At 39.9% G+C, this 26,314-nt stretch overlaps 1 protein-coding gene across 6 annotated transcripts in view; it reads right to left on the bottom strand.

The window, feature by feature from the left end:
• The window catches only part of vps13d (vacuolar protein sorting 13 homolog D), a 157,940-nt gene that overhangs the window by 43,424 nt on the left and 88,202 nt on the right, over window positions 1–26,314 (bottom strand). For all 6 annotated transcript variants that reach the window (XM_076740585.1, XM_076740580.1, XM_076740586.1 and 3 more), the window contains 5 exons: window positions 22,275–22,510; window positions 22,063–22,165; window positions 21,109–21,266; window positions 20,773–20,881; window positions 3,159–3,329 (listed from right to left, as the gene is read on the bottom strand). In XM_076740585.1, coding sequence (XP_076596700.1) covers window positions 3,159–3,329; window positions 20,773–20,881; window positions 21,109–21,266; window positions 22,063–22,165; window positions 22,275–22,510 — 777 coding nt within the window. The remainder of the gene's footprint in view (window positions 1–3,158; window positions 3,330–20,772; window positions 20,882–21,108; window positions 21,267–22,062; window positions 22,166–22,274; window positions 22,511–26,314) is intronic.

The raw sequence follows: 26,314 nt of genomic DNA, 5'->3' as shown, positions 1-26,314 counted from the left end.
GCAAATTATAATATGTATTGAAATCAAAAATCAAACTCTACTAAAATCATTAATTTTTGTTTATTATTTAATGACCAAGAAAACTAAATGGGTGCTATTCTGTGTTTGTGATGTTTTCATCAGCTCTGAGAAATGTCATCAGTGGCTTCCATGCCGGTTATGTGCTTAAACTTGACACTGGGTTTTAAAAAAGTTTAGCAGCGTTTCACCACCAGAATAAAAAAGTCCAAAGTCTCTGGTGTGTGATTGACATTAGGCTTATTAATATTGAGAAAAGGTGACTTCCTGCCTTCTGTGAAGTATTGAACAATGAAACTTCAACAGAGCTCACTGACACTAATGAAGAAAAAGGACATTTGTGTATAGTGGATTACAGCCGAATTGGATAGAAAAAAAAACAGACTGTTAGAAATTTAGTGCAGGAGGCAATTTTGTGAAGATCATTAAATGGTTAGTGTTTTCTTACTTGCTACTTTAACTTCCTGTGATAAACGTATATCTATCCCCACATGTTTTACTGTTACAGCTTTGGGTGGACATTAAACTGCTAAATGACTTTCAATTAACATTTCTCTCACTCTGACTCAATTCCACAAAGTAAAATACAGAGATAATTTTGTCACTCGTGGGGTTGTTGTTGTATGTGATGTACGAGCCAGTCAAGTGTATTGATACTGTGTGTTCAATCAAATGTACATTGTGAAAATACACAAGCCTCCCAGCTGCAGGCTTAACATAGGCAAACAGAGTGCTATTGTCATGGTGCATGCAGTATGTGGACTTAGGTAAAAAATGCAGACTTCACTGTAAACACCTGCAGCTTTTAGGTCTCAAAAAGAAATTTTTGAGAAGTGTATGTAAATGAAAAGCTGTAATGGTTGCCTAGGTCCACCTTGTGTAAAGGTATTTTGAGATGGGAGAGAATATAAATGATTGCAAGAGAGACGGGGCTATGTCGGCGTTTGGAAGTTAGCGGCGTGGGAGGACAATCGGCCTAATTTTTCTTGCTTTATCTAACCGAGGTACGGATTGCTTTTTTCTTTGTTGTGAATTGTACCTGTGGATCAACTCAAGCGGGACCTGGATTCCAAACGGGACATATCTGAGGGCGGTTGTGGCTCAGGAGGTAGAGTGGTCATCCACCAGTCAGACGGTTGGTGGTTTGAGCCCTGGTCTCGGCAGTCCACATACTGAAGTATCCTTGGGCAAGATACTGATCAGCACAAACTGCCCCCAATGCTGTGCCATTGATGTGTGAATTCATATGTGCATCACTTTGGATAAAAGCGTCTGCAAATGACTGATTGTAATTGTAATATCTGGTGAGATAGTATGTTTATTTTACACTGATCAAAGCTATGGCACTCATCACTCACCTGCCTCTCTAGGTGGAGTTTTTTGTTCTTTCTTTCTGACTTGGACTTCTGGGGGGATCATCTTTCATGGGACTAATTTAGTTGCTTTAACGAACGGAAGAATCCTTAAAGAACGATGAACTCTGGGTGTATGTTTATCTTGTTTTTGAATTGTTTGTTCGCAGTCATACCACACTGGCTCTTTGTCTAGGCTGTCCCGCAGCAGATGCTATTTAAGTTTGTTTTCATTAATAGATACTTGTAATCAGATGTTTCTGAAGCGCTTTCATTAGTTAATAATTTCAACATTCATTTTGGTTGTGCAGCACGGTGGCGCAGCAGGTAGTGCTTGTGCCTCACAGCAAGGTCACTGTTTCAATCCCCGCGTCGGGCAGGGCCTTTCTGTGTGAAGTTTGCATGTTCTTCACGTGCATGCGTGGGTTCTCTCCGGGCACTCCTTCTTCCTCCCACAGACCAAAAACATGCTCATTAGGTTAATTGGTGACTCTAAATTGTCCATAGGTGTGAGTGTGAGTGTGAATGTTTGTTTGTCTGTATATGTTGCCCTGCAATCGGCTGGCGACCGGTTCAGGGTGTACCCCACTCTCGCCCGTTGACAGCTGGGATAGGCTCCAGCCCCCCGCTACCCCGAAAGGGATAGGCGGGTATAGAAGATGAATGAATGAATTTTGGTTGTTGTTGGGCTTTGAATATATGAGCAAAACTCTTCGGCACTCTCTGGGGGTGGCGTAACGCTCGTCCAATCCGCCTGTGACCTATAGATAGTGTGTAGTAGCTTTTTCTCTTAGGTTTTTTTCTTAATAAGGAGAATTGTTACAAAGTAACTACTGACTACATGAAAGGCAGACAACAGGCAGATAATATCTGACACTAATGATGAAACTAAATAATGCAAAACCGCTGCTATCAGTATGGAAGTCAATATAAAGAGAAGCTTTTAGAATCACTAAAAATACACTTTAAAGAGATATCCATTATCAGTGCTATTAGGTCTTGATCAGACTGCCAGCCAAAATGTTTTTTGGTATATCCAGATTGTTATAGATGTGTCTCTCTTTCCCATCACTCTCAATGTGACACACAACGGCAACGTCAAATCCAAAGTGACAGAAGTGTATCAGAGCAGCTAAGTATAATCAGTGCTGCTACTAGCTGGATCTGTCAACCAATATTTGAAATTCAAATATAGTCATCAAATTGTTTAAAAAAAAATGCAGATTTTTTTTTTTTTTTTAAACCAGGAAAATCAAGTCCCGTATAATTAGATCTCTTCCATCATAAGATCCATTGAAAAAAATTCCTTACTTGAAGGTGAAAATATTCCCCTGCTCCTTCTGTGATGTCCTCACTACTCTCCTGATTTGGGGAATTAATTGTATATTTTGACCATTTGTTTTTGTTTGGTCACATTTGAATGAAGTGTATTTTACAATGATAAATGATTGTTTCTGTGAATGAATCTGGTGGCTTTGGAGAGAGCGAGTGTTTTGTGGCCACAGCGCTCTTGCTCAATACTGGACCAATTTCAAAAATTGTTGTCTCCATTAGTCACTTGGACACAAAAACATCAGAAAATAGGGCCTATTATTGCATATAATATTTGACCAAAACTTTTCCCGTTTGTGTGGGACAACAAACTCTTCCAGGACATGTCAACCGGTACCAACTGGACACTCACACATATGTCCCTTTCATTGACTGAAATAGAAATGTAGGTCAAACTGATATGAGTGAATAATTCAACACTTAATTCTTTTGAGTTCAACTGGGTTTTGTTCTCACCTGCAGAACACGTGTGGGTCCATCTGGCAGCACCTGGACTGACAGCACCCCAGAACCAGGTCTCATCTTTTGGTTGATGAACTGTTGCTCAGGGCCAGGCTCCAGCAGCCCGGAGTCTGGTCCCAGCACCACCTCTGCTCCATCAGTAAGGCCTGCCACCCCACCCTTCACCTGAATGCACAAGTCATAAAGCAAAAATACAACTGAAGAAAACCATAGTGGAAAAAAAAAAGAATTTACTGACACTACAATGGACAGTTTAATAGATTATTCATCATAACAACAAGCAGGAATCATCATAGATGCAGACATCTCTTTCACAAGTCTTTCACAAAGTAAACCGGTCATTGTCATAGGCCACTGTTATTACCACTGGACAAATCTCACACCTCTGCTTCACTTTCTCCTCTGTTGATTTCTTATGTTTTACATTTTGTCATTGTTATTATTACTGACACACTTACAGTATCAATAATTATTATTATTGTTGTTTTTAATGTTATTATTACTATTATTGGTATCGTTATTTAAAAAAAGGTAAACATACATCCACAACCTCCTACAATATATCAATTAATTCCTCTTACTAATATTTCTTTGCACACCTCTTGTAAAATATTATAAAATACTTGATATTATATTTGCAATGAATATCTCCCATTTTTTGTATTAAATTTTTTTTTTTGGCATGTACCGCCCCTTTACACATATTTTTTTCTATTTATGTTGTTTTTCTTCGTTGTTTGATAATTCATTAATTAAGAAACCATTGGAACCATGCTCTGCCTTGTCCCTGGTGGCTGAAGCTCCATTTTAGGGCCCTCAGGCAGTTCTCTCTGGAACAGGTGGTATTGGCAAGGAAAGCTTGGTCAACTTCTTCCTCACTTCCTCACTGACCCTGCTGACCTGTTGTGGAGTTCCCTGATGGTGCTTCGGTCCTTGATGGGGTAGCCCATCCATGACTTAGCATTGGAAAGAGCAAATTATGAGTAGCATTAGTGTGTATTATTTATCTTGTGATTTATCATTCTTATTAAATCCTAATCTAAACTTCTCTCCCTTGCTATACTTTGCTTTAGTTGTCTTTCTCTCCCCCATATGCCCCATAGACCAACTGTTAAGAATGCAGACATGCAGCCAGTGTCTCAAACTTGTTCCAAGAACTTATTGTCTGCCTTCAAATTTATATGTCTTCCTAATTGCATGAAATACTTAGGGATTGAACTGAATCCAGAGATAGGAGAAATCATGTCTACTAACATGGAAAAATTATTAAACAAAATTAAAATTAACTTGGATAATTGGAGTAAACTACATTTGACATTATGGGGAAAGGTGAACACAATAAAAATGGTTGTTGTTCCGCATATTAATTATTTAGTTGGAATGATACCTCTATGCATCCCACAAGAACTATTACTAAGATATAGCACGATTATAAATTAGTTTCTTTGGGATGGAAGAAGACCTAGAATTCATATAGATAAACTATAACAGCCAAAGAAGGAAGGGGGCCTATCCTTGCCAAACATACAGTATTATAGCATTTCTTTTGAAATGGCAAAGTTGGCAAAACACTGAGGTGGAACAAATATAAATACTGATCTGGATTGGATCTTGATCGAACAAGAGCTTACCTCTCCTTTTAAACTTATTGAAACCCTTGCTCAAACAATAAAACAGGAGAAAAATAATATGATGAATCCTATTCTAATACATTCAAAAATAGTGTGGCAAGAAATACATAAAAAGATTTATTGGGCTCAATGGTTAAGAAAGGGGATTAGAATATTAGATGATCTTTTTGAAGAAGGCAATTTCCTTTCTTATAATAGATTAAAGGAAAAATATAATTTAGATGGACAAGGCCACTTTTGGAAATATTTACAGATTAGAGACTGCATTAAAAAGAAAGTTTCCTTTGATCAAGATAAAAATTTAATAGAAAGCTATGTACAACTACCACCAATGTTTCATAGAGCATCTAAGTGGTATGAGATATGTCCCTGGAGGACTAAGAGTGGCTGTAGAACTCTTAGGAAGATATGGGAAAAAGACTTGTGTTGTACATTGGATGAAAAAGTATGGGGGGGGATTCTTTCCAATGCCGAGGAATACATTAGAGAAGCTAGAGGCTTCTGTCAGATGATGTAACGCTACACTGGCCCCTTTTGGCTTGTCTCGACATTTTATTTTGAAAGACGGACGCTATTTCCTCCTGCTGTACTTCAAGAGACTTCCACGCTGTTCTCCCGGCGCGATGTTAAACTTAGAGATCGTCAAGGGTACAGGTAACTGTTTAAAAGGCTAAAGTATCATCATGTATCCTGTTTCCATGTTTGTATCATGAGAAAGGAGTCTATTTTGTAATTTACCTCGTTACCTTTGTATCATGCATATGCTATTTCAAAGGGCTAATCTATGAAGCACAAGGCTCGCAAAGACAGCTGTCGTCCACACCCCCTTAAACTAGCGCCCTTGGTACAATATGCGGATTGAGGTATGAAACATTGATTGTATATATTGTTAAAGAATTTGAATACTTTGGTCCATGTGAAATACACTATAACTGCATAGTGGTTAGTTTTAAGGCAGTGTACTTTCTAACTGCGAATAAACATTTAAGTTCATTTAAAAGAGATACATGTAATACATTGCACTGTTAGTAATGGTCATATTTGTTGTAAGTTTCAGAAGCATATTATTTGACATAATATCTGGTACTGTAAATCTGTATGTGAGTTGTGAAGCTACAGGAGTGTTTTTCTTTTTATCTCTTCTGTAGTTCTCACGGTGCAACACAACTAAGATAAAATACAGACACCTGTTTGAAACTCTCTGCATCTTGCTTATTTGAGCCAAGGGGCCACTACAAGTAGTACTTTGAAATAATACTCAGAACTGACTCAATAATCGCCCTCTTTTAATTTAATATGTGTCAGTGTTTGTTATAACCTGCCTGTTTATTGGTTTTATTTTGTTATTACTGTTCTGTGTTGTTTGTTTGTCTTATTTCTGGATAATATGTTAAAATCCAATAAAATTTCAATTACAAAAAAAAAAAAAAAAAAGAATGCAGACACGCACACACAAAACACATACACCCCTATACACCCACATCAAACCAACACATGCTGTCTTCCCCCCACACTGGACCCCATCAGTTTGCCTTCTGACCAGACAGGTCGACGGAGGATGCCATCTCCACGCTGATGCTGTTCATCGACTTCAGCTCAGCATTCAACACAGTCATCCCCTCCAACCTGGTGAACAAACTCAGTGACCTCAGCATCAGCATCTCCCTCTGCAACTGGACCCTGGACTTCCTGACCAACAGACCCTAGTCTGTTAGATTAGACAACCACACCTCCGCCACCCTGACCCTGAACACTGGGGTCCCACAGGGCTGTGTGCTGAGCCCTCTTCTCTACTCCCTCTTTACCCACGACTGCGTGCCTGTGCATGGCTCCAACTCCATCATCAAGTTCAATTCAATATTCCTTTATTAGTCCCCCAAGGGGAAATTCCAAAATTCGCAGATGACACCTAGGTGACAGGCCTGATTAACAACAACAACGAGTCAGCCTATAGCGATGAGGTTCAGTAGCTGGCAATGTGGTGCGCTGACAACAACCCGACCTTCAACACCAAGAAGACCAAGGAGCTCATTGTGAACTACAGGAAAACCAAAGGCTGCAGTCACACCCCCATTCATATTGACAGGGCTGAGGTTGAACGTGTCTCTAGCTTCAAGTTCCTGGGCGTCCACATCTCTGAGGACCTCGATAAAGAGGGCTCAACAGTGCCTCTACTTCCTGAGGACACTAAAGAAAGTTAACCTGGCTCATCAAATCCTAGTTAACTTCTACCGCTGCACCATTGAGGACCTCCAGCGCAAGTGGTGTCTAAGAAGGACACACAGCATCGGCAGTGACAGCCCCCACCCCAACCATGGACTGTTCGCCCCGCACCAGCAGGAACAGGAACAGCTTATTCCCCCCCAACTCCCACCACACTCCCTTTTGACACTGACACCCCCTCGTACCACCTCATGGTAAACTGCATTTTGTTGTCTCTGTGTTGCACTCTGACGATGACAATAAAGTTGAATCTAATCTAATCTATTATTCCCTGTGAAATTCAAGTAATTGGCCCGTATGTACCGTATTTACTCTTTTTTTCTTTCCTATGTTGTTTTGTCAGTGTTTTGGCTTTTGCTCTTAAGTTATAAAAAACAAGCAAACAAACAAAAAGGCGGATCTTTAATGCACTGTAATGTTATGCTGTCTTGGCTCAAACCACAGAAAAGCACAACCATATGCCTTCTGAATTGAAGTTTCTCTCTTACACTGAACTAAGATGCCTGTTAACTTAATGAAAAAAACACAAAACACACACACACACAAAAAAAAACCCTCACCACAACCATCTTTGTTAGTCTTTCCACTGTTTTGTCACCAAATCTGGTTGAAATTAAAGCCCTTAAGAGTTAGATGTAAAAATATTCAATATTCCGGCACTAGATGCTGCTTCTCTTTGCCTTTGTTGGCCTCTTTGTGGTTTTGGCTTAGCTGGCTGAATGGAGTCTACTACTGGACTGCAATTCTCACTCGTTTTTCTGAGGCAGAACAAATCATTAAATTGGCGAAATAAAATGCCAAAAATTGCCCCCAAAAAACCCCAACCTGTACAGACTCATCATACTCTTACATACACACTGAGTACTGCTGACCTCCCTTCTCAGTGGACTAAAAACTAGAGTGACCCAGTGGAAAAGAAAGCGACCATAAATCTACTTACATACCAACAGTGACTAGTACTTATTCTGTCAAGATATGTTGGAATTAAGGTGAATTGTTTTATTCATCTTCAAATATTAATATCCAACCAAGGATCCCATTAAAGGGAAAACAATTCCCATCTTTATTCCACATACTAGTCCTAATTTGTAAACTGCTGTTGTATACTGTACTTCTACCATGTGACCATACTGCCATCTACTTTTCATGTATAGATAATGCTCCACAATACATGCATTGTACCATATTTTATTGGTATTAATAAAGGAATTGTGTAAACTCCTTTAGTAGCAATGCTAGGAAGCATTCATTCCCTAAGCATTCATTGCCTAAGAATAGCCATCTGGGTGCTGTCCTCTGTGAACTGCACTGCACATTGGTAAATCTACTGGTCAGAATTTTTCTCCATGTTTCTTTGAGCTGCAAAGTCTTTCTGAACTCCTTGTTGGAGGAGTAGCAGCTCTGTCTGGGACAAGGAGACACAGAAGGGGGAGTGCTTGTTAAGCTGAGACTGCAGGGATTTGGTACAGCACTCTTGTCTTTACATCTGGCCACTCTCCCCTCTCTGACAAATAAGATGGATGAACTGCTGCTCCTCAACGTGCATTAAATCTGCCTGGCTATCACCTTTTCTAAGCAGACCGCATAATGGAACTTTCTGGGAAAACCAGAGAAGGTGGAATCTGCTTCTATATTTAGAAAGGTTGGTGTACAGATGACACAGTGTTGAAGAAATCACGCAGCCCTGACCTAGAGACCATATTGATGAACTGTAAACCCTTTTATTCACCATGGAAGTGTAACAATCTGGCTCTGTCTAGTGATTTTATGTGTTCTTATTCTGTACTTTCTTACTGCACTTATGTAAACTAATGCATGCCCTTGTACTGTTCAGAGTTGTAAGTTACATGACTGGTGAAAACCAGTTTTGATAACAGGAGGCAGATGACACTTCTCTCTTTTCTGTCAGTGAGGTCTGTTGCATTAGATACATGCCTAAACAACACTCACACACAGCTTGCTTATCACATTGCAAGGACAAGATGTGGACAGTGGTTGGGCTGTCCACGTCTTGGTAACTGATTACATTTGGTTGCGTAAGTCCAACTTCTGTAAGACGGCTGTCTCAGCCCAAGAAGATAAATGTGAACTTTTATCAAAGATCTGTGCTCATTCTGACGGAGGTCCTGCAAGAACTCTGTCATTCTGAGCCCAGCGCTGCTATACTTTACCTGTGACCTCAATAAATACTTTGGCTGTGAACCGAAGATTTCTCCGGTCTGTTCTTGGGCTTCCAATAAAAGAATCGGGGCTAACAGGAGTTCTTGTTTAATCTGGTTGGTGTTCACATTTCAACTCAGGCCTTCATTAGTGAGGCCTTACAACACCTAGCTGACCAGATTACTAACATGGAACAGAAACATCCAGATTCCCTGCTCATTGTTTGTGGGCAAACCTCAGCCACCAACTGTCAAAATACAGACATCACATTAAGTGTCCCACAAGGGACAGTAATACACCAAATCACTGCAACACAATTTTAAAGGACACATATCGCTCTGTCCACAGTGCATCCTTGAGGCTCTCTGGTCCCTGTTTGGTCCATCTTCTTCCAACCTACAGGCAGACACTGAAACCTGTGTGTCTGTGTGCCTTCTTTTCTATCACACTAGGATAATGCAACCTATATGTTTGATTGAACTTTGGATGTTCTTACAGTACTTAACTCATAATCTGTATGATATCAATGCTTTTCCCGTTTTTCTAGCTTATAAAATTGTAGCCCGGTGGTCAATGACAGATTAAAATAATATGTTTTTGGGCATGAAGGGATTTAAATTTATCATTTAAATTAATATGTCTTTCAAAAGGAGAAGTGAAATAAACATAACGGTGGGGGGTGGGGTGGGTGGGTGTTAAATTCATTAGATTTCTTTGGAAAACCAGAAATAACACATGAGAAAAAAAATGAAAGAAAGAGGATAAAACAACATTCTTTCCTGTGTGTGGATGGCAATATGTATTGCACTTGTGAGTAAAATTGCATTGCGCACAGTGTGCCCACCTGTACTTTCCATTGGTAGTGGAGGGAAAAACTGCGGGGGCTTGTCAGGTGGTTGGTCTGCTCTGACGATCAGATTAGAAATATTGGGCGAGTGCTTATGGGCAAAACGAGGAGGCTGTCTAAATGCTGTGTCCTTCAGAGTAGGATCAGAACTCAAAATAGGCCAATGTTTTCACACAATACTTTCAAATTCTCTGCTGACTGGTGAATATTGTGAAATACAGGTAAGTCTGTTATCTATTCTGGCCTGTTTTTTTCTACTCAGACCTTCCTCTTGATCCATATTTTTGAATCGATCAGAGGCACGTTGGATCCAGGACTCTGCATAGTCCCTTTCTCTGAAGCGTTGAATAAGCTGGGCACTCTGTGATGCATAATCTTGGTCAGAGCTACATATGCGCCGTACTCTGTTAAACTGACTTATCGGTAGGCTTCTTTTTAAGCAAGTGGGATGGTAACTTCTCCCGTGTAAAACTGTGTTTTAATCAGTAGGTTTTTTGTTTAAGTCGGTTTTTAAAGTCTCACCATCTTTAGAGATCAGAAGATTTAAAAAGCTGATTTCATTGCAATTAAAATCTCCAACAAACCTAAGGTGCTCACTTATCATTCAAATACACTTGAAAGTCAGAAAGTTCACTCGATGTACCCAACCGTAGAAGAAAAATATCATATATGCGCCACATTAAGATCTTATGAAAAAAGGGGTTAACATCGAGATTCAGTACAAACATTTTCTCAAAAAAGCCCCCCCCAAAAAATAAGCATAATTGGGTGCCATAGTGCTATCCATTGCAGTGCCTTTAATCTGTAAGAAGTCATTTTTAAACATAAAAAAGTTCTTTGTTAGCACAATTTCAGTTAATCTCTTAATACAGTCAACACTGGGAATCATGTTTGAATGTGTGTCCCTCAAAAAGAAATCAACCACCTCAATGCCTCCATCATGCGGTATGTTGGTATATAGGGACTCCACATTGAAAGTAGCCAACATAATGTCAACAGATGGTAATTTTACTTCTTTTAACTCCATAATCATGTCCATAGAGTCTTTAACAAATGAAGAGAGAGCAGAGACATGCGGTTTTAACAAAAAGTCTATAAAGGTGGAGATCTTCTCTGTGAGAGATCCAATCCCTGCAATAATTGGCCTCCCTGGAGGTTTCTGATTGTCTTTATGGATCTTTGGCAACGTGTAGATGACCGGTGTAATCGGGTGGTCAACTTTCATGAAAGCAAATAAATTTTTATTTATCTCTCTGTTATCTAGAAGACACCAAAGGGCATCACGTATTTCATTTTTAAACATCTCAGTCGGGTTGGAACTAGGTCTCTTACAAAAAAGAGGATTATCCAACTGGAAACTCGAAAATGGTTGATGGGCTGAAGGCATGTTGTCAGTCTCTGCGTCACAGGTGTATGGTGGCCTCTGAGCACTCTCCGTGCTTGAAAAGGCTGTGGCAGAGCCACTGTTAAAGAATTCCTTTAAACGGAGTGTTCTAAAAAACTTTTGGAAGTCCACATATGCTTTGAACTCGTGACAGTAGGTAGTAGGGACAAAGGAGAGACCCTTATTAAGAGCCGAAAGACAGGCTGGAGACAGGGCATTGCTGGAAAGGTTTACCACATTTAGTGGCAGTGGCTCCTGGTCGTGCAACGGCAGCTCCAGGTCGTGCAACGGCGGCCCATGTTTCAATGCCTGATGAAGATCCTACGGGGTCGAAACGTTGCCTCTTTAAGGAAATAAACTTTTTTGGAGCATAAACAGTGTGCAGACCACCTTTCTCTTATATCTGTTATATCTGTCTAGCACCTGTAAATTACTTGCACGGATGTGCGCACCTCGCTTCCCTTTCTAGTAATTTGTTTTGCCGATTTGTCTAAAACGTATCTGAGACTGAATTTTTTTCAAGAGTGATGAACACTTTAAAGGGCACCTAAGGTGACAATTTTGGACTTGGATTTTTTTTTTTTTTAATTAATCTTCATATAACGGTTTTAATATTTGTGTTCCTGCAATTCTTGAGTAAAGTTTTACTCCTTTTGACTTTTAAATGTTGTCTGGGGTCAATTAATTGTAATATTATAAGTAAGTGTGTACAGTTTTGGTTGAACCACTCAGAGTAGTAGGGTAATTAAGTTTATCCTTATCAGGTAAACCATCGGGTAGCTACCTTTAAACCAAAACCGAACCCAATCGCCCCATCAGTCTGGTCAAAGTAATTTCTCCCATCTTAGAGAGTGACAGTGGTGGGGTGCTACAAAATGACAAAACTATGATCTTAGTTCTCCTAGAGGGTTTGTCTGAGTTTCTACCATGGAACCATACTGCCATCTAGAGACTAACAGCAGTTAGATTTTACAAACTTGACATGAGACAATTATAATTAGTAGTGCTCAATTCTGCAAATATGATCTGCCTGTCCTTATTTCTCTATTAGTTAGTTATACTATTAGTTATCATATATGTAAGAATAAGTATTGAAGAATGTTATCATATATGTTAGTATGAGTCTTGAAGAATGTTGTCATTATTCATCAAAAGGTGTCTGACGCGGGGACTTCCGGTTTCTGCTCGATGGAGTAAGCAGCAGAGGAGAAGAGCTCCGCCAAATAAGTCAATACTAAAAACATCTGACCCTCCAATTACCGTAAACAGTGCTGGACAGATCATCAAACAAACAACAATCTTTGTCCAAATCAGCCTAACTGTTGCAGAACTTTCTAAACTCGGCTAAGATAATAGAACAGCAGTAAAACATATTGATTATGAAGCCACTGTTTTATCCAACCATGCCCTACTAAGAATGCAGCTAAACTTCCCCTGTAGGCACTCATCCAAAACATGGCACCCATACAGAATTTATAAAATCTCAAATAACCTTTTACATGCAAATCAATGAGACGCCAGATATTTCTAAAAGTATTCTATGGGAAGCTCTAAAGGCATATATTTGAGGACAAATTATTCGTGAGAGTCGACTGATGCGTAAGGTCTTTTATTAATCTCCATGAACTCGGCACTGTGAAACTGTTTTAAAAACATGCATACAAATAAACATTTAAGATAAATATTTCACAATGCATCAAAAACATCTACATGATAACAATAAAACAATTCACACACAACGTGCACCTCACTGCGCTCTCAAAGGAATGCGTTGTTCCATGAATGAGATATGCTCCGCGAGTGATCATCAAACAAGCAGGCGTCTATAACAAACAATCGCGCGGCACAAGGTCCGCGCTCATCACACCTCTGAACCCAAAGAAAACATGAATACAAAAATTCCAAATACCAAACAAGCAATCTTACCCGGCTCATGCAACGCTGTATCAGCCGCAGCTGCCTTGACGGCTGTGATTACAACCGCATGTGTTACGTCATAGTGGCGGCAGTCAATTCCGGGCAACTTAAATATTTACAGCCCAAGTCAAACATATACAAAAATCAATAATTCACAGAAATGTTTACAATTAATACCGCCCACATTTGCTTAATCTTCTTTTAATCTTTTCCATTTTAATATATAATAAAATACATTTGGCCTTTTACACTCCCACCGATCATTCATAACAGACACTACATTTATGAATGATTCTAAGTCTTAAAAGGGGAACTTGCAATCTTTGAATTATTTAACTTGAGCATTAGGTTGCATAATAGACAGAGCTATCACATTATCAGCTTTCAAGGAGCAACACTAATTTTTGAACTGGCCTTTCCACAACAGTATAAATCTGCAAGACTTCTCTGACAGTCTGAATATTCCCTCCATTGGGCAGGAGGATAAATGCTCGTTGGAAAAACCTATTACTCTAGAGGAGGTCACTTTAGCAATACGCAGCTTGCAAAGTTCCAAAGCACCTGGCCCAGATGGATACATGCCTGAATTTTACAAGACTTTTATTACAGAGATTACCCCTGTCCTTTTGAAGGTCTTCAATGAATCGATTGAAAGAGGCTCTCTTCCAACAACTTTTTATCAGGCAACAACTTCTTTAATACATAAAAAAGGGAAAGATCCACTAGAAACAGTTTCATACAGACCTGTGAATTCACTAAACGTAGACACTAAAATTTTAGCTAAAATAATGGCAATCAGATTAGAAAATATACTCCCAACAGTAATTCATGAAGACCAAACTGGATTTATTAAAAATAGACAAATGATTCATAACATTCACAGACTATTTAATATTATATACACATCTGACTCCAGTTTGCTCTCTGAAATATTGGTATCCTTAGATGCAGAGAGGGTCTTTGACAAGGTCGAGTGGGATTATCTCTTCTCGACCCTGTCAAGGTTCGGCTTTGGCCCAAAATTTATCTCATGAATTAAACGCCTTTATGCATCTCCAATGGCCTCAGTACAACAAACAAGGTTAGGTCTGAGTATTTTGTTTTTAACGCAATCAATTAGACAGGGCTGTCCACTGGCGATTGAACCTCTTGCAGTTTCTCTGCTTTCTGCAGTTGAATACAGTGGGATTTCTAGAGGAGGGAAGGAGCACAAGATCTCGCTGTTCGCAGATGATTTATTTATATATGTATCTGACCCTTCTAAATCAGTCCCTGTAATAATTTCTATCCTTAACAAATTTGGACAGATTTCAGTATATAAACTCAATGTTAACAAAAGCATATTATTCCCAATTAAGATGGTAAATGACCAGCAACTTTTTGAAAGCTTGCCCTTTAAAGTTTCAACCCAGTTTAAATACTTAGGAATCAACATTACCAAAACATTCACAGATTTTTATAAGGAGAATTTTCTGAAATTGCTAGACAAGACAGCAGAAGACTTGCAAAGATGGTCCTATATCCCCATATCATTGGCTGGCTGAATTAACATAATTAAGATGACCATCCTTCCTAAATTTCTTTTTTTGTATCAATGTATTCCCATTTGTATCAAAAAAGGCTTCTTTCAAAATACAGATAAAATTGGAATAAGAAAAAACCTAGATTAAGGAAAACTTTCTTAGAAAGGCCAAAATCAGTAGGAGGAATGGGACTACCAAATTTTAAACTTTATTATTGGGCAAGCAACATTAAGATGATGGCCAACTGGCTACCAAAAAATCCTCCGATATCTTCATGATCATCAGACACAGCCCTGGGGGACCTGGGGATCCAGTGCTGATGGTCTTAGCGTCGGAGACGTGTTTCCCCAGCTTCACGCACTGTTTCCTGTCAGACAGGAAGTCTGTAATCCACCTGCAAGTGGAGTCAGGCACGCTCAGCTGGGGGGCCTTTAAGGTGGCTATTGGTGGAGGTGACTGGACCTGGAGCTGTTGGAAGGTGTTGTGGGGGATGGTTGCTGGACTGTCCCTTTGTCTTTCAAAGCGGCAGTAGAACTCGTTCAGGTCGTTGGCTAGGTGCCAATCGTTGATGGAGTGGGGGGCTTTAGGCTTGTAGTTGGTGATTTGCCTGAGCCCTTTCCAGACAGATGCAGAGTCGTTAGCTGAGAACTGGTGTTGGAGCTTCTCAGAGTACAGCCGTTTAGCCTCTTTCACCGCCTTGCTAAACTTGTACTTCGACTCTTTGTATCTGTCTTTGTCCCCACTCGTGAAGGCCTCTTCCTTTGCCAACTTTAGCTGTCTGAGTTGGGCTGTGAACCAGAGTCTGTCGTTGTTGTAACTCACCCTGGTGCATGATGGAACACAGCAGTCCTCACAGAAGCTAATGTAGGATGTCACAGCCTCCGTGTACTCATCCAGACTGTTGGTAGCAGTCCTGAACACATCCCAGTCAGTAGAGTCCAAACACGCCTGGAGATCCTCCACAGCCCCGCTGGTCCACTTCCTTGATGTCCTCACTACAGGTTTGCAGAGCTTTAGCTTCTGCCTGTACGCAGGAATCAGGTGTACCATGACATGGTCAGAGTGGCCCAGTGCAGCACGAGGGATAGCGTGATAAGCATCCCTGACTGTGGTGTAACAGTGATCCAGAATATTCTCCTCTCTGGTCGGGCATTTGATAAACTGTCTGTATTTAGGGAGTCGGTGCGTGAGGTTACCTTTGTTAACGTCACCAAGGACAATAACTAAAGAGTCCGGGTTGGTCCGCTCCACACGCAGTATCTGGTCGGTGAGCATACGCTGTGCATCCTGCACGTTGGCCTGCGGCAGGATGTAAACGCCGACCAGAATGAATGAAGCAAACTCACGGGGTGAATAAAAAGGCTTACAGTTAATGATGAAAGATTCCAGGTCAGGAGAACAGTGCTGCTGGATCACTGTCACATCGTTGCACCAACCACTGTTGATGTAGAAACAGATTCCTCCACCTTTAGTTTTGCCGGACAGTTCCGTGTCTCTGTCCGCGCGGTGGAGTTGGAAGCCAGCCAGCTGCATCGCAGAGTCCAGTATTAATCCACAGAGCCACGTCTCGATGAAGCACAAAACCGCAGATGAAGAAAAGTCCCTGTTTTTACCCAACAGCAGTTGCAATTCCTCCAGTTTGTTGGGCAGTGAACGCACGTTAGAGCGGTGTAACTACACAGTATGTTTCACCGCTCCGTCTCATTTACACTTGAACAACCAGAGCGCTTACAGAGGACTCTGCTGAGCAGCCCGAGGTGTTATTTTACTGCATTTTATTTGCATTTCGTCCTTTTATGAGAGCTAAGAACAATAGCAAGCAGAAAAAAGGCTGAAAAAGTGTTTTCAACAGAGGAGTTTCTCCGTATGCTTGGACGAGATAACGATACTCTACCCATGTACTTTTGCACAGTCAGCTTTATCTCGAGTAAAAATTCAACCAGATACATTGAACGAAGTGGACTTCATTTCTGTTTTGAAGATGCTACACTTAGGCCCCTATAGATCTAAATGCGCAGCATTTTTTTTTTAATGACGGTAATGAAACTGATACCGTTGCTATTTTTAGATACCGCGGGATACCTTACTACCGGATTACTGCCCAACCCTATTAGACAGCATAATCCATCATATCCAAATTCCCCTAACCAATCCTCAATGGAATCAATACTTAAACAGGATCCTTGTAAGAAAGGAGGTATATCCAATATATATGAAAACTATCTAATCTGACAGGTACAGCTCCTATGGATCATCTGAAATCAGCCTGGCAAGACGACCTAGACAAGGAGATTACAGAGGAGCAATGGCAGACAGCCCTAACACAAATTCATAAATCTTCAGTATGTGCGAGACATGGCCTCCTGCAGTTCAAGATAATACATCGTTCACATTGGACCAAATAAAAACTTTATTAAATATTCCCCGAAATTGACCCCCTCATGTGACAGATGTGGACTTGAACCGGCATCAATTGGAGTTGCCCAAGAATATCGAACTACTGGAACAATATTTTACAGACTTTGTCAGAGATTTTATACAGACCAATAAATGCAGACCCTCTTGTGGCAACTCTAGGAATTATTGACTCGACTATAGTTCAAAACGGTGCTGAGCATAATATGATATCTTTTGTCAGCTTACTGGCACATACATTAATATTACTCAATTGGAAACAAAAAACAGCTCCAACTCATGCAAATCTTATGGCAGATGTTATGAAATACTTGGAGTTAGAAAAAAAAAAACTTTCATTGAAAAAACAGGAAGGAAAATTCTATAGGATCTGGCAACCATTTATAGGGTACAGTCTGCTGGCAAGATTTAGAAGGCGCTCTGACCCTCGGTTTAGGAATGAGGACCTAGAGCATCCAAATTGGGTAATTCAATTGTTTTCAGTTTCAATTAATTTAATTCAAGCTGTTGTTTTATTATGTTTTGGTTGTTTGGATGTGTGACCATGACCATTTGGAAGGATGTACAAATACAAATACAAATGAAACTGAACATGACAGAGATCAAAATGAGATATTGCAACATATACCAAGACTTCTTGTTTCCTTTTTTTTTTTTCTCCCTTATTTAACTGTTGATATATTTGCAGGTTTATTCAATTCCATTCAATATATACATATGTATATATATCAATGGTTTTTTCAAACATTTTTTTTTAATTATTTTTTCTTTTCATTTATTTAATTTTTAAATGTTTTATTTAGTTATTATTATTGTTTATTTATTCTCTTTTTCTTTACATACCCCCTTGTTTTGTGCATTGGAAGAGGTATGTGTACGTATATGTACGTATGTGAGGTTTTCGTATAACTGTATGTACATTATTGTTTAAAACGTCAGAAAATTAATAAAGAGAGTTCAAAAAAGGTGTCTCACGCATGTTGTGAACAATGTTGAAATGTCATTGAAAACTGATCATTTAAAATGTATGTGATTGACCACAGTCAGAAGCAGATGGGTCCATTGCATGTAATCATTAATGTTCTCTCTCTATAAGATGAAATGACAGCATTCAGCAGTAAATCATTCTACATGTGCGAAGATCTGTTCAACACGGACATGCCCTGGAGCAAGAGTTTTCAATTTTTTTCAATCTTCTTGCATCTTTAATCTTTGCTCGCCATGTTAAGCCGCATAAATTTTCCAAAATTAAAGCCTAATCATGTAATAATATTTTTGGAGACATTTTCGACCGGCCATCGAAGGTATTTTCAACTTTATTATTAGCCGAAAGGTTGTTGCTGTACGACTGCCAACCTCTTGGGACCGAAGTCCTGCTGCCAGCCTTACCCCGTGTTCCCACCAAACGCGATGTCGCAAGATTGCGCGACAAGATTACATACAAAGTCAATGCAAAGACGCGATTTGAGGCGTCATCGCGCCGGGCGATGCGCTGGACGCGATCGCGCGGCGCGATGGACACGTTGGCCGCGAAAATCACTCCCATCGCATCGCCCCATCGCGCCATCGCTTCATCGCTCGAGTTGAAATAATTGAACTTTTGCGGCGAATTCGCGTGAAGACGCGCCGCAACAGCCTATCAGCGTTGAGATCGTCAATGACGTGCTGACGTACGGACATCCTGGTGTTCCCTCGCCGCGCAAATCAAACCGCCAGAAACAATGGAGGAGCAGCTAATTGTTGCCGTCACCGCTCACCCAGAGCTGTGTGACAGTTCCTGTCCCCTCTACAGGGTCAGGAACAAGAAAGACCAGGCCTGGGTGAGCGTGAGCGAGGTGTATGGACTATGTTGGTTAGCGATGGTGGTTATCTCAGCCATGGTCGACGAGAGAATGAATGGCGGAAGAAATGTTGTTGTTTGGGCGGGCTCGTTGTGCGACGCGATGCCGCGACAAGGCGTTTTTTGCATATTGGACCAGCATCAAAACTGGAGCGTGTAGTGCGACGCGATTTCATTTGACGCGCGATTAAATCGCTTTCATCGCGTTTGGTGGGAACACGGCGTTAGCCCATCTGTCTGGGTCAAACAACTATCGAAAAGACGCTTCTTGCCTGTTGCCGACACCAGAGGTCGAAAGCCCTGAAACTTCTCTGTCCAAGATTGGCTGAGCACCGCAGTTCGATTGGCTGAGCAGCCGGGGGACCGCAGAGCAGTCAGATACGCAAGCGACAGCATGGGGCCCCCTTCGTGTCAGTTCAGAGCAGACATCCACCCAAGCGTCGCTAGCAGAAAAGTAGGCATTTATGCAGTTTTGAACAAAGAGTTGCTGTCTTAAGGCTATAACAATCTCAATTCTCATTAAACTCCCTTAGTCATTCATTCAAGAAATCAACATAATGTTTGCATCCCCATTTTGACTCAAAACTACTTCTCACTATTGCCAAACTCACTCTGCTATTATTTTGCTATAGTTTCTTCATTCAGTTGTTTGTGTTACATCATATCATCCATGTTATTTGTCATATTATTGACTATTTATATCCATTCTCATTATTGTGTCAAATAAATAACACTTTTCATTTAAGTCGTTGTCAGATGGTGTCCTTTTAAGCTGGAAATAGACCAGGGAAGTCAAACTTATTCCACAAAGGGCCGAGTGTGTATTCTAATATAGAATACATGTTATATAATATTTAATAATATAATAAAAACACATATATAACTAAGTATAGAAACAAGTATTAACAGCAGTTCTGAAGATAGAGACCAAGCCAGCACGATAAACTATAAAACACATATGTCAAACCTATTCCACAAAGGGCCGAGTGGCTGAAGGTTTTCTTTCCAACCAAGCAGCAGCACACCAGACTTGACTCATTTTATCAGCTGATCTCAGTCTTCAGACAGCTGATTGGTCAGACTGCGTGCTCTTGATTGGTTGGAGGAAAAACCTGCAGCCACACAGCCCCTTGTGGAATCAGTTTGACATGCCTGAAATAGACGATCCCTGTATTGAGAATTTACACTTCAGATTATCAAACTGATCTACCATTAATTCATTAATTATTATTATATCAGCATTAAAAGAACTAATAAATAAAAACCTTCTGAGCTGAGGAAGGTTGGTGCCCCTTTCATATTAAAAAGTGCAACATTAAACTTACAGGTTTAATGACGTAGTTCCCCTACACAAACCATGGACTTTTATAAAGGAAATATTCTATTCTCACGATTGAAAGGAGGGGAGAGAAGAGCCCTGGTGGGTGGCAACAATTACCATTATCATACCCACAATGTACACTAAGGATTCCCTGAGAATAAAGTCATTTCAGTAGATCAATTTAATCAGGAAGTCATGACTTGGATTCACTGAATTTAGCTGGTTATTAATTTTTCTCTTTGGAGATGTTGCCCAAAATGAGTGTAAAACGAATATGTGATCTCTTCCCTCGTGACATTTTTCAAATTCCACAACGAAGACAAATCAACATAGCTAGGTGTACCCACCTGTACTACCAGCCGGGGAAGGCCACAGGTCAGCATGCCTGAGCTGAAGTACCATGTCTGAGTGGTGCTGCGGCGTGAATCCGGCCTCCTTAGCATCAATGGCTCAAAACTGGGAGAGATAAACAGGTACAGGTAAAGGTAAACGTAGAGGTAGAGAGGGAGAGAGAGAGAGAGAGAGAGAGAGAGAGAGAGAGAGAGAGAGAGAGAGAGAGAGAGAGAGAGACCTCTTACTTGCAATCTTCCATGACAGACAGGAAATTGACAGTAAAAGACTCCTGAGCGAAATGTCTATTGTGCTGAGCTTATAGACACACTATAGAAACACACAGTACAAACCTGTTGTCACTAACGGCTGCGAGACCGGCGATGTCCAGCACCAAAGAGGAGTCCAGTGGGCGTGGCTGGGCTGGCTTGCTCTGTGGTGGAGACGAGCCTTCATGGCATAGCATGCCAGACCCAGTCATCCTCCACAGCTGGGAGCGCTTCCCCGGCTCCTGCACAACAATCAAAATACATTTTACTACACAGTTAATAGTTGAATTTCTAACCATGCTTTTTTCTTGAACTACAACTCTGTTATCAGTTAAACTTTAAGCTATAAAATGCTGGAAAACAATGATAAGATTGCTGATCACTTTTTCCTATGGCCCAAGGGGACATCTTCAGAAGTCTATTTTCTTTCCAAACTTTTTGTTGGGTCCTCACATGTGGATGAACAAAGACAGGCCTAGATGTGAAGCCTGAAAAAAGGTCCTAATGCAGAATCAAATGTCTGATTCTAAACTCAGAATAAAGGAAGACCACGAAATCCTGCCAGGCCTTGCAAATCACACTTGTGTCAGATTTGGCTTGAATCCAGATTCATAGGACCCACTGAAACCAGGGGAATCCCCATGGCACAGCCATGATGTCATCAAAATATAATCTGAGTCTGTGACCATTTTTGTGATAATAGTTGGTTGTGTGGGTCAGTGTTCTGATTCAACCCTCGACCTGATCGATGTAAAATGGTAATCTAAACACTGGCATTTCAAGTACAGCCCTTTTTTTGAGACTGTTTGGTTACTCATCCCTAATCTAAGGGTGGGGCCCCATTACTGTTAATTTATCTGAATAATTTTAGAGATATTAATGCAGTTATTGGTATCAATACCCACCGTTACTATCTGCAGATAACCAAACCTGTCTTACCAGATCCTAACATGGGGAATACCCTTGTTTGCCATGTTACCCACACTTATATCAATGCATGTTTGTTCATTCTTGATTATTTTAAACTAAAAACAGTACCTTCTTTTTCAGGATGACTCTTTGAGTCTTGGTGTCCACATCGAGAACAAGTTCAGCACAGCTCACCGGACACTTCTTCCCAACAGGTCTCCTTTCAGCACTCCTGCATCAACAAATGATGCTGCTTACCTTTATGGCAAACTTTTATATACAAGAAATCTTGATGATATAAAATGATGCTATTATTAGTTAATAATATCATTGGTCCATACTGTGAGAAAGTGTGTGTGGCTGCGATGTAGATGAAGTTCTCATAGTAGAGCTTGTTGTATTCTCTCAAGAAGTTCATGTCGGCTGTGACTTCTGAGGATCCAGCTCCCTTCACAGTCACCGTGAGATAGGGGGGGAGTGTGGGTTCATCACAGGCATAGTCCAGCACAGAACCTGCCTTTACCTCAGTGTGCAGTCGGATGTCAGCCACATTATGCTGCCAAAACTGGATAGGCACCTGAAGAGATTCAAACGATGTATTGTATTTGGTCTTTCATTTTTGTCTGGCAGGCAGACAGCAGCACAGCATCATACAAACAAAGCCCCCCTCAGCCATCCAACAAGACTACTGTGTTGGCACAGCGTTCTCATTGAAAAATAGCATTTTTATCATTTAAACCTGAATGCTCACATAAAATCTCAGTAAGTTTCAAACTAAGTGCTTATAAGACTGTTTTACAGTAAGTGTGTTTCCTGTTTTAAGCTGATTACTTTATTAAACTAATCAGTAAGTCTAAGGGAAATAGTAAATTACAAGGTATAACATGAATCAAATTACAAAGGGTGATAGAGTTCAAAACTGCGTAATGAATGAACAATCAAAAGTGACAGAAGATAAAGAAAAAATATGTACAATCTTTAAATATGTACAATCTTTAATTCTTTGTGGATTCAGTAGTGTTGTGAGATCAAGAGTTCTTGAACCTGCAAAAAATGAATTCCCTGTTTTCGCAACAGGAAATGTCACAGAATCCACAGAAATCAAGGCATTTGATTGCCAAAGAGGGTCTAAGCCTAAGGATGTCTTAGATATTGTTGACAAAAAAAGTTAAAAATTGATATCATGTAAGTCTTTAACTTCTCTGATAAATCTATCTATTACAAACTCCTACACAGCATGCTGCTGACATGCTGAGGAAAGGAAGAAAGCGTATTATCTCATTTCTTTTTGAACAAGGTTTATCTCTACTTTTTGTTAATACAGCTTAGACAATTCACTGTTTAACACATTTTGACAAGTAGATATCCCCCCTCCCCCCACCCACGGTAACATTCAGAGGGTATATAACCTAATTATACAAGGATAATAAATAAGTCACTATTCAATACGTAAAAATAAATAATACAATAAAATAACAAATGATGAAAACAATAATAATCATAACAATAATATAATTATTAAGGGCACTGACATAAAAAAAAACACAAGCACAGGAGGAAGGCAGAGAAATGTGGACATTAAGACACAACATTAAGGCATATCATAACCGTTTGCAGGACACCTAATTACATACAACAAAGGTTTTATTCATCCATAAAGCTATCAGAGCCTAAAGCATCAACATGTGTAACGAAGGGTTGCCCCACCAATGCAAACTTGTCAACTGACCCCCCCCCCCCCTTCCAGCTTAATAAAGTATAACATATCTTTAATCCATTGTGCAAATGTTGGAGGGTTACTATCTTTCCATATGATCAAAATTTGTCATCTGGCCACCAGCATGGTAAAAAACAAAAGACTGATGGTATTGTGATTTAAGATAAGATTTTGTGTAACCACACCAAATAAAACAAGGGAGGCCAATGGTTCCAAGGGTTGATCAGTGATTTTGGAAAGCGTGTCAAATATTAATTGCCAAAAAGAAAACAATTTGGAAGATTCCCAAAACGTGGATTTGAGTTACCTGACCTTGTTTACAACGTTTACAAAGAGAATCTATATTGGTTGTGAAATGAGACAGTTTAACTTTGGTCCAATGCAGTCGGTGAAAGATTTTGAACTGCATAACAGTATGTTTCATACATATGGAAGATGAGTATATTCCACCAATTATCTTTGACCAAATGGATTCAGAAATTTCTATATCCAGATCCCCCTCCCATTGACTCTTAAGAGAGTTAAGGCTTGTCATATTTTCTCTCATTAATAAAGAGTATATGTCACCTATCTTTACTACTCTAGATGATATGATGTCTTTTAATGAGTCTATAAGTGCATCTGGTGGCTGTGAAGGGAGTTTAGTGATATTTGAAGATATGAAGCTGCGAATTTGAAGGTATCTGAAGAACTGTGACCTGGAGATATCGAATCCCTGAACAATCTGGTCAAAAGAAGCAAATAAACCATTTATGAACATGTCTTTAAATGAACAGATCCCATGACTGAGCCAGGAACCAAAACAGGCGTCTGTCAAAGAAGGCAGGAATGTATGGTTTTTTACAATTGGAGCAAGTATTGAGAATTTACATATATCAAAGGATTTTCTAAATTGCTTCCATATTTTTAAACAATGAATAACAACTGGGTTAGAGGTATATCTGGTAAAAGGCTCTGGGTATGGCAAACTAGAGCATAGTAAAGCAAATAATGAGGTGTTCTTACAAGGGTCTCTCTCTAGAATTAGCCAGTCTGGCACAGCTGTTACTTCATTTTTTCCCATCCAATAGGAAATCATTTTGATATTAGCTGCCCAATAGTAGAACTGAAAGTTTGGCAGCCCAAGCCCCCCTTGCTGATTAGGTCTCTGTAATATAGCTTTGCATATTCGTGAGTTCTTTCTATTCCAAATGAAAGAAGAAAGCTGTCTATCTAGGGAAATGAAGAATGTTTTAGTTAAGAAAACTGGTATACACTGAAACATATAAAGAAACTTAGGCAAGAAATTCATCTTGATAGTGTTAATTCTTCTGCCAGAGATAAGGACAGCAAATCCCAACGATCAATATCTTCCTTAAGAGAAGACAGGAGAGGGGGGACATTTATTGAGAAAAAATCTTTAAATTTGTGTGTGACCCAAACACCAAGGTATTTTATTTTGTTCATGCACACTTTGAATGGTACATTACGAATAAACTGGGATTCTTTTGTTGCCAAGTTTATAGGCATCAATTCGCTTTTTTGTGTATTAACTTTATAACCAGAGATTTTGCCAAATTCACGTAAGAATTTAAGTACTATAGGAAGAGATGAGGATGGGTCAGACAAATAAAGCAGCATATCGTCTGCATATAGCAAGACTTTATGTCTAACCCTGCCCTTGTGATACCTTTAATGTCTTTATTGCTGCTTAAGGCTATAGCTAACAGTTAAATTGTGATTGCAAAAAGAAGAGGGGAGAGCGGGCATCCCTGGCTTCCTCGTGTTAACAAAAAAAGAAGGTGATATATTATTATTATTTGTATGTATGGCTGCCATTGGAGAACTGTATAAATTTTTTTATCCAGGATAGAAAATTCGTCCCAAATCCAAATCTCTCAAGGGTACAAAATAAATAGTCCCACTCCACCCGATCAAAGGCCTTTTCAGCATCCAGAGATATAACCACTTCTGGTTTGTTGGGTGGAGAGGGACCATAAATAACATACAGGTGCCTGATGTTGGAGAAGGATTGTCGATGTTTTATGAAGCCCGTCTGGTCTAATGAGATTATGGTTGGAAGGATTGTTTCAAGACGGCGAGCTATCATTTTTGCAAGGATTTTGCTATCTACATTGAGCAATGAAATAGGACGATAGGATCCACATTCATGTTGATTTTTTCCTTTTTTCAGAATAAGTGATATGGTAGCTTGTTGTAATGTTTCAGGGAGTGAACCAACGATAGGGAGTCACTATACACAGAGTTTAAAATGGGAGCCAATTGATTCGAAAATTTAAAAAAAAAATTCTGATGGATACCCATCTGGGCCAGGGGATTTTCCACATTACATACTCTTAATGGCCATCTCAATTTCTCCAACTGAAAATGGAGACTCTAACTCAGCTGCTTTCACCAGGTCTATCTGAGGGATTTCAATATTTTGGAGGAATGATTTAATTAAATGATGATCTCTTAGTGATTCAGATGTATATAAACAGCGATAAAACCTCATGAAGCATGAGTTGATGGCAGAGTGATCTGTGCATACCATACCAGATTCATCCCTGATCTCCGGGATTGCCTGACTTGCTGCCTTTGGCGAAGCTGGTATGCAAGGATCTTTCCCGTTTTATCGCCATGCTCATAGTATGTATGGTGAGATCTAACTAAAAGGTTCTGAGC

This window comes from Chaetodon auriga, chromosome 10, assembly GCF_051107435.1.
Source record: "Chaetodon auriga isolate fChaAug3 chromosome 10, fChaAug3.hap1, whole genome shotgun sequence".
NCBI lineage: Eukaryota > Metazoa > Chordata > Actinopteri > Chaetodontiformes > Chaetodontidae > Chaetodon > Chaetodon auriga.
Note: the sequence above shows the minus strand (reverse complement) of the source record. Positions and strands in the feature narration are given on the sequence as shown.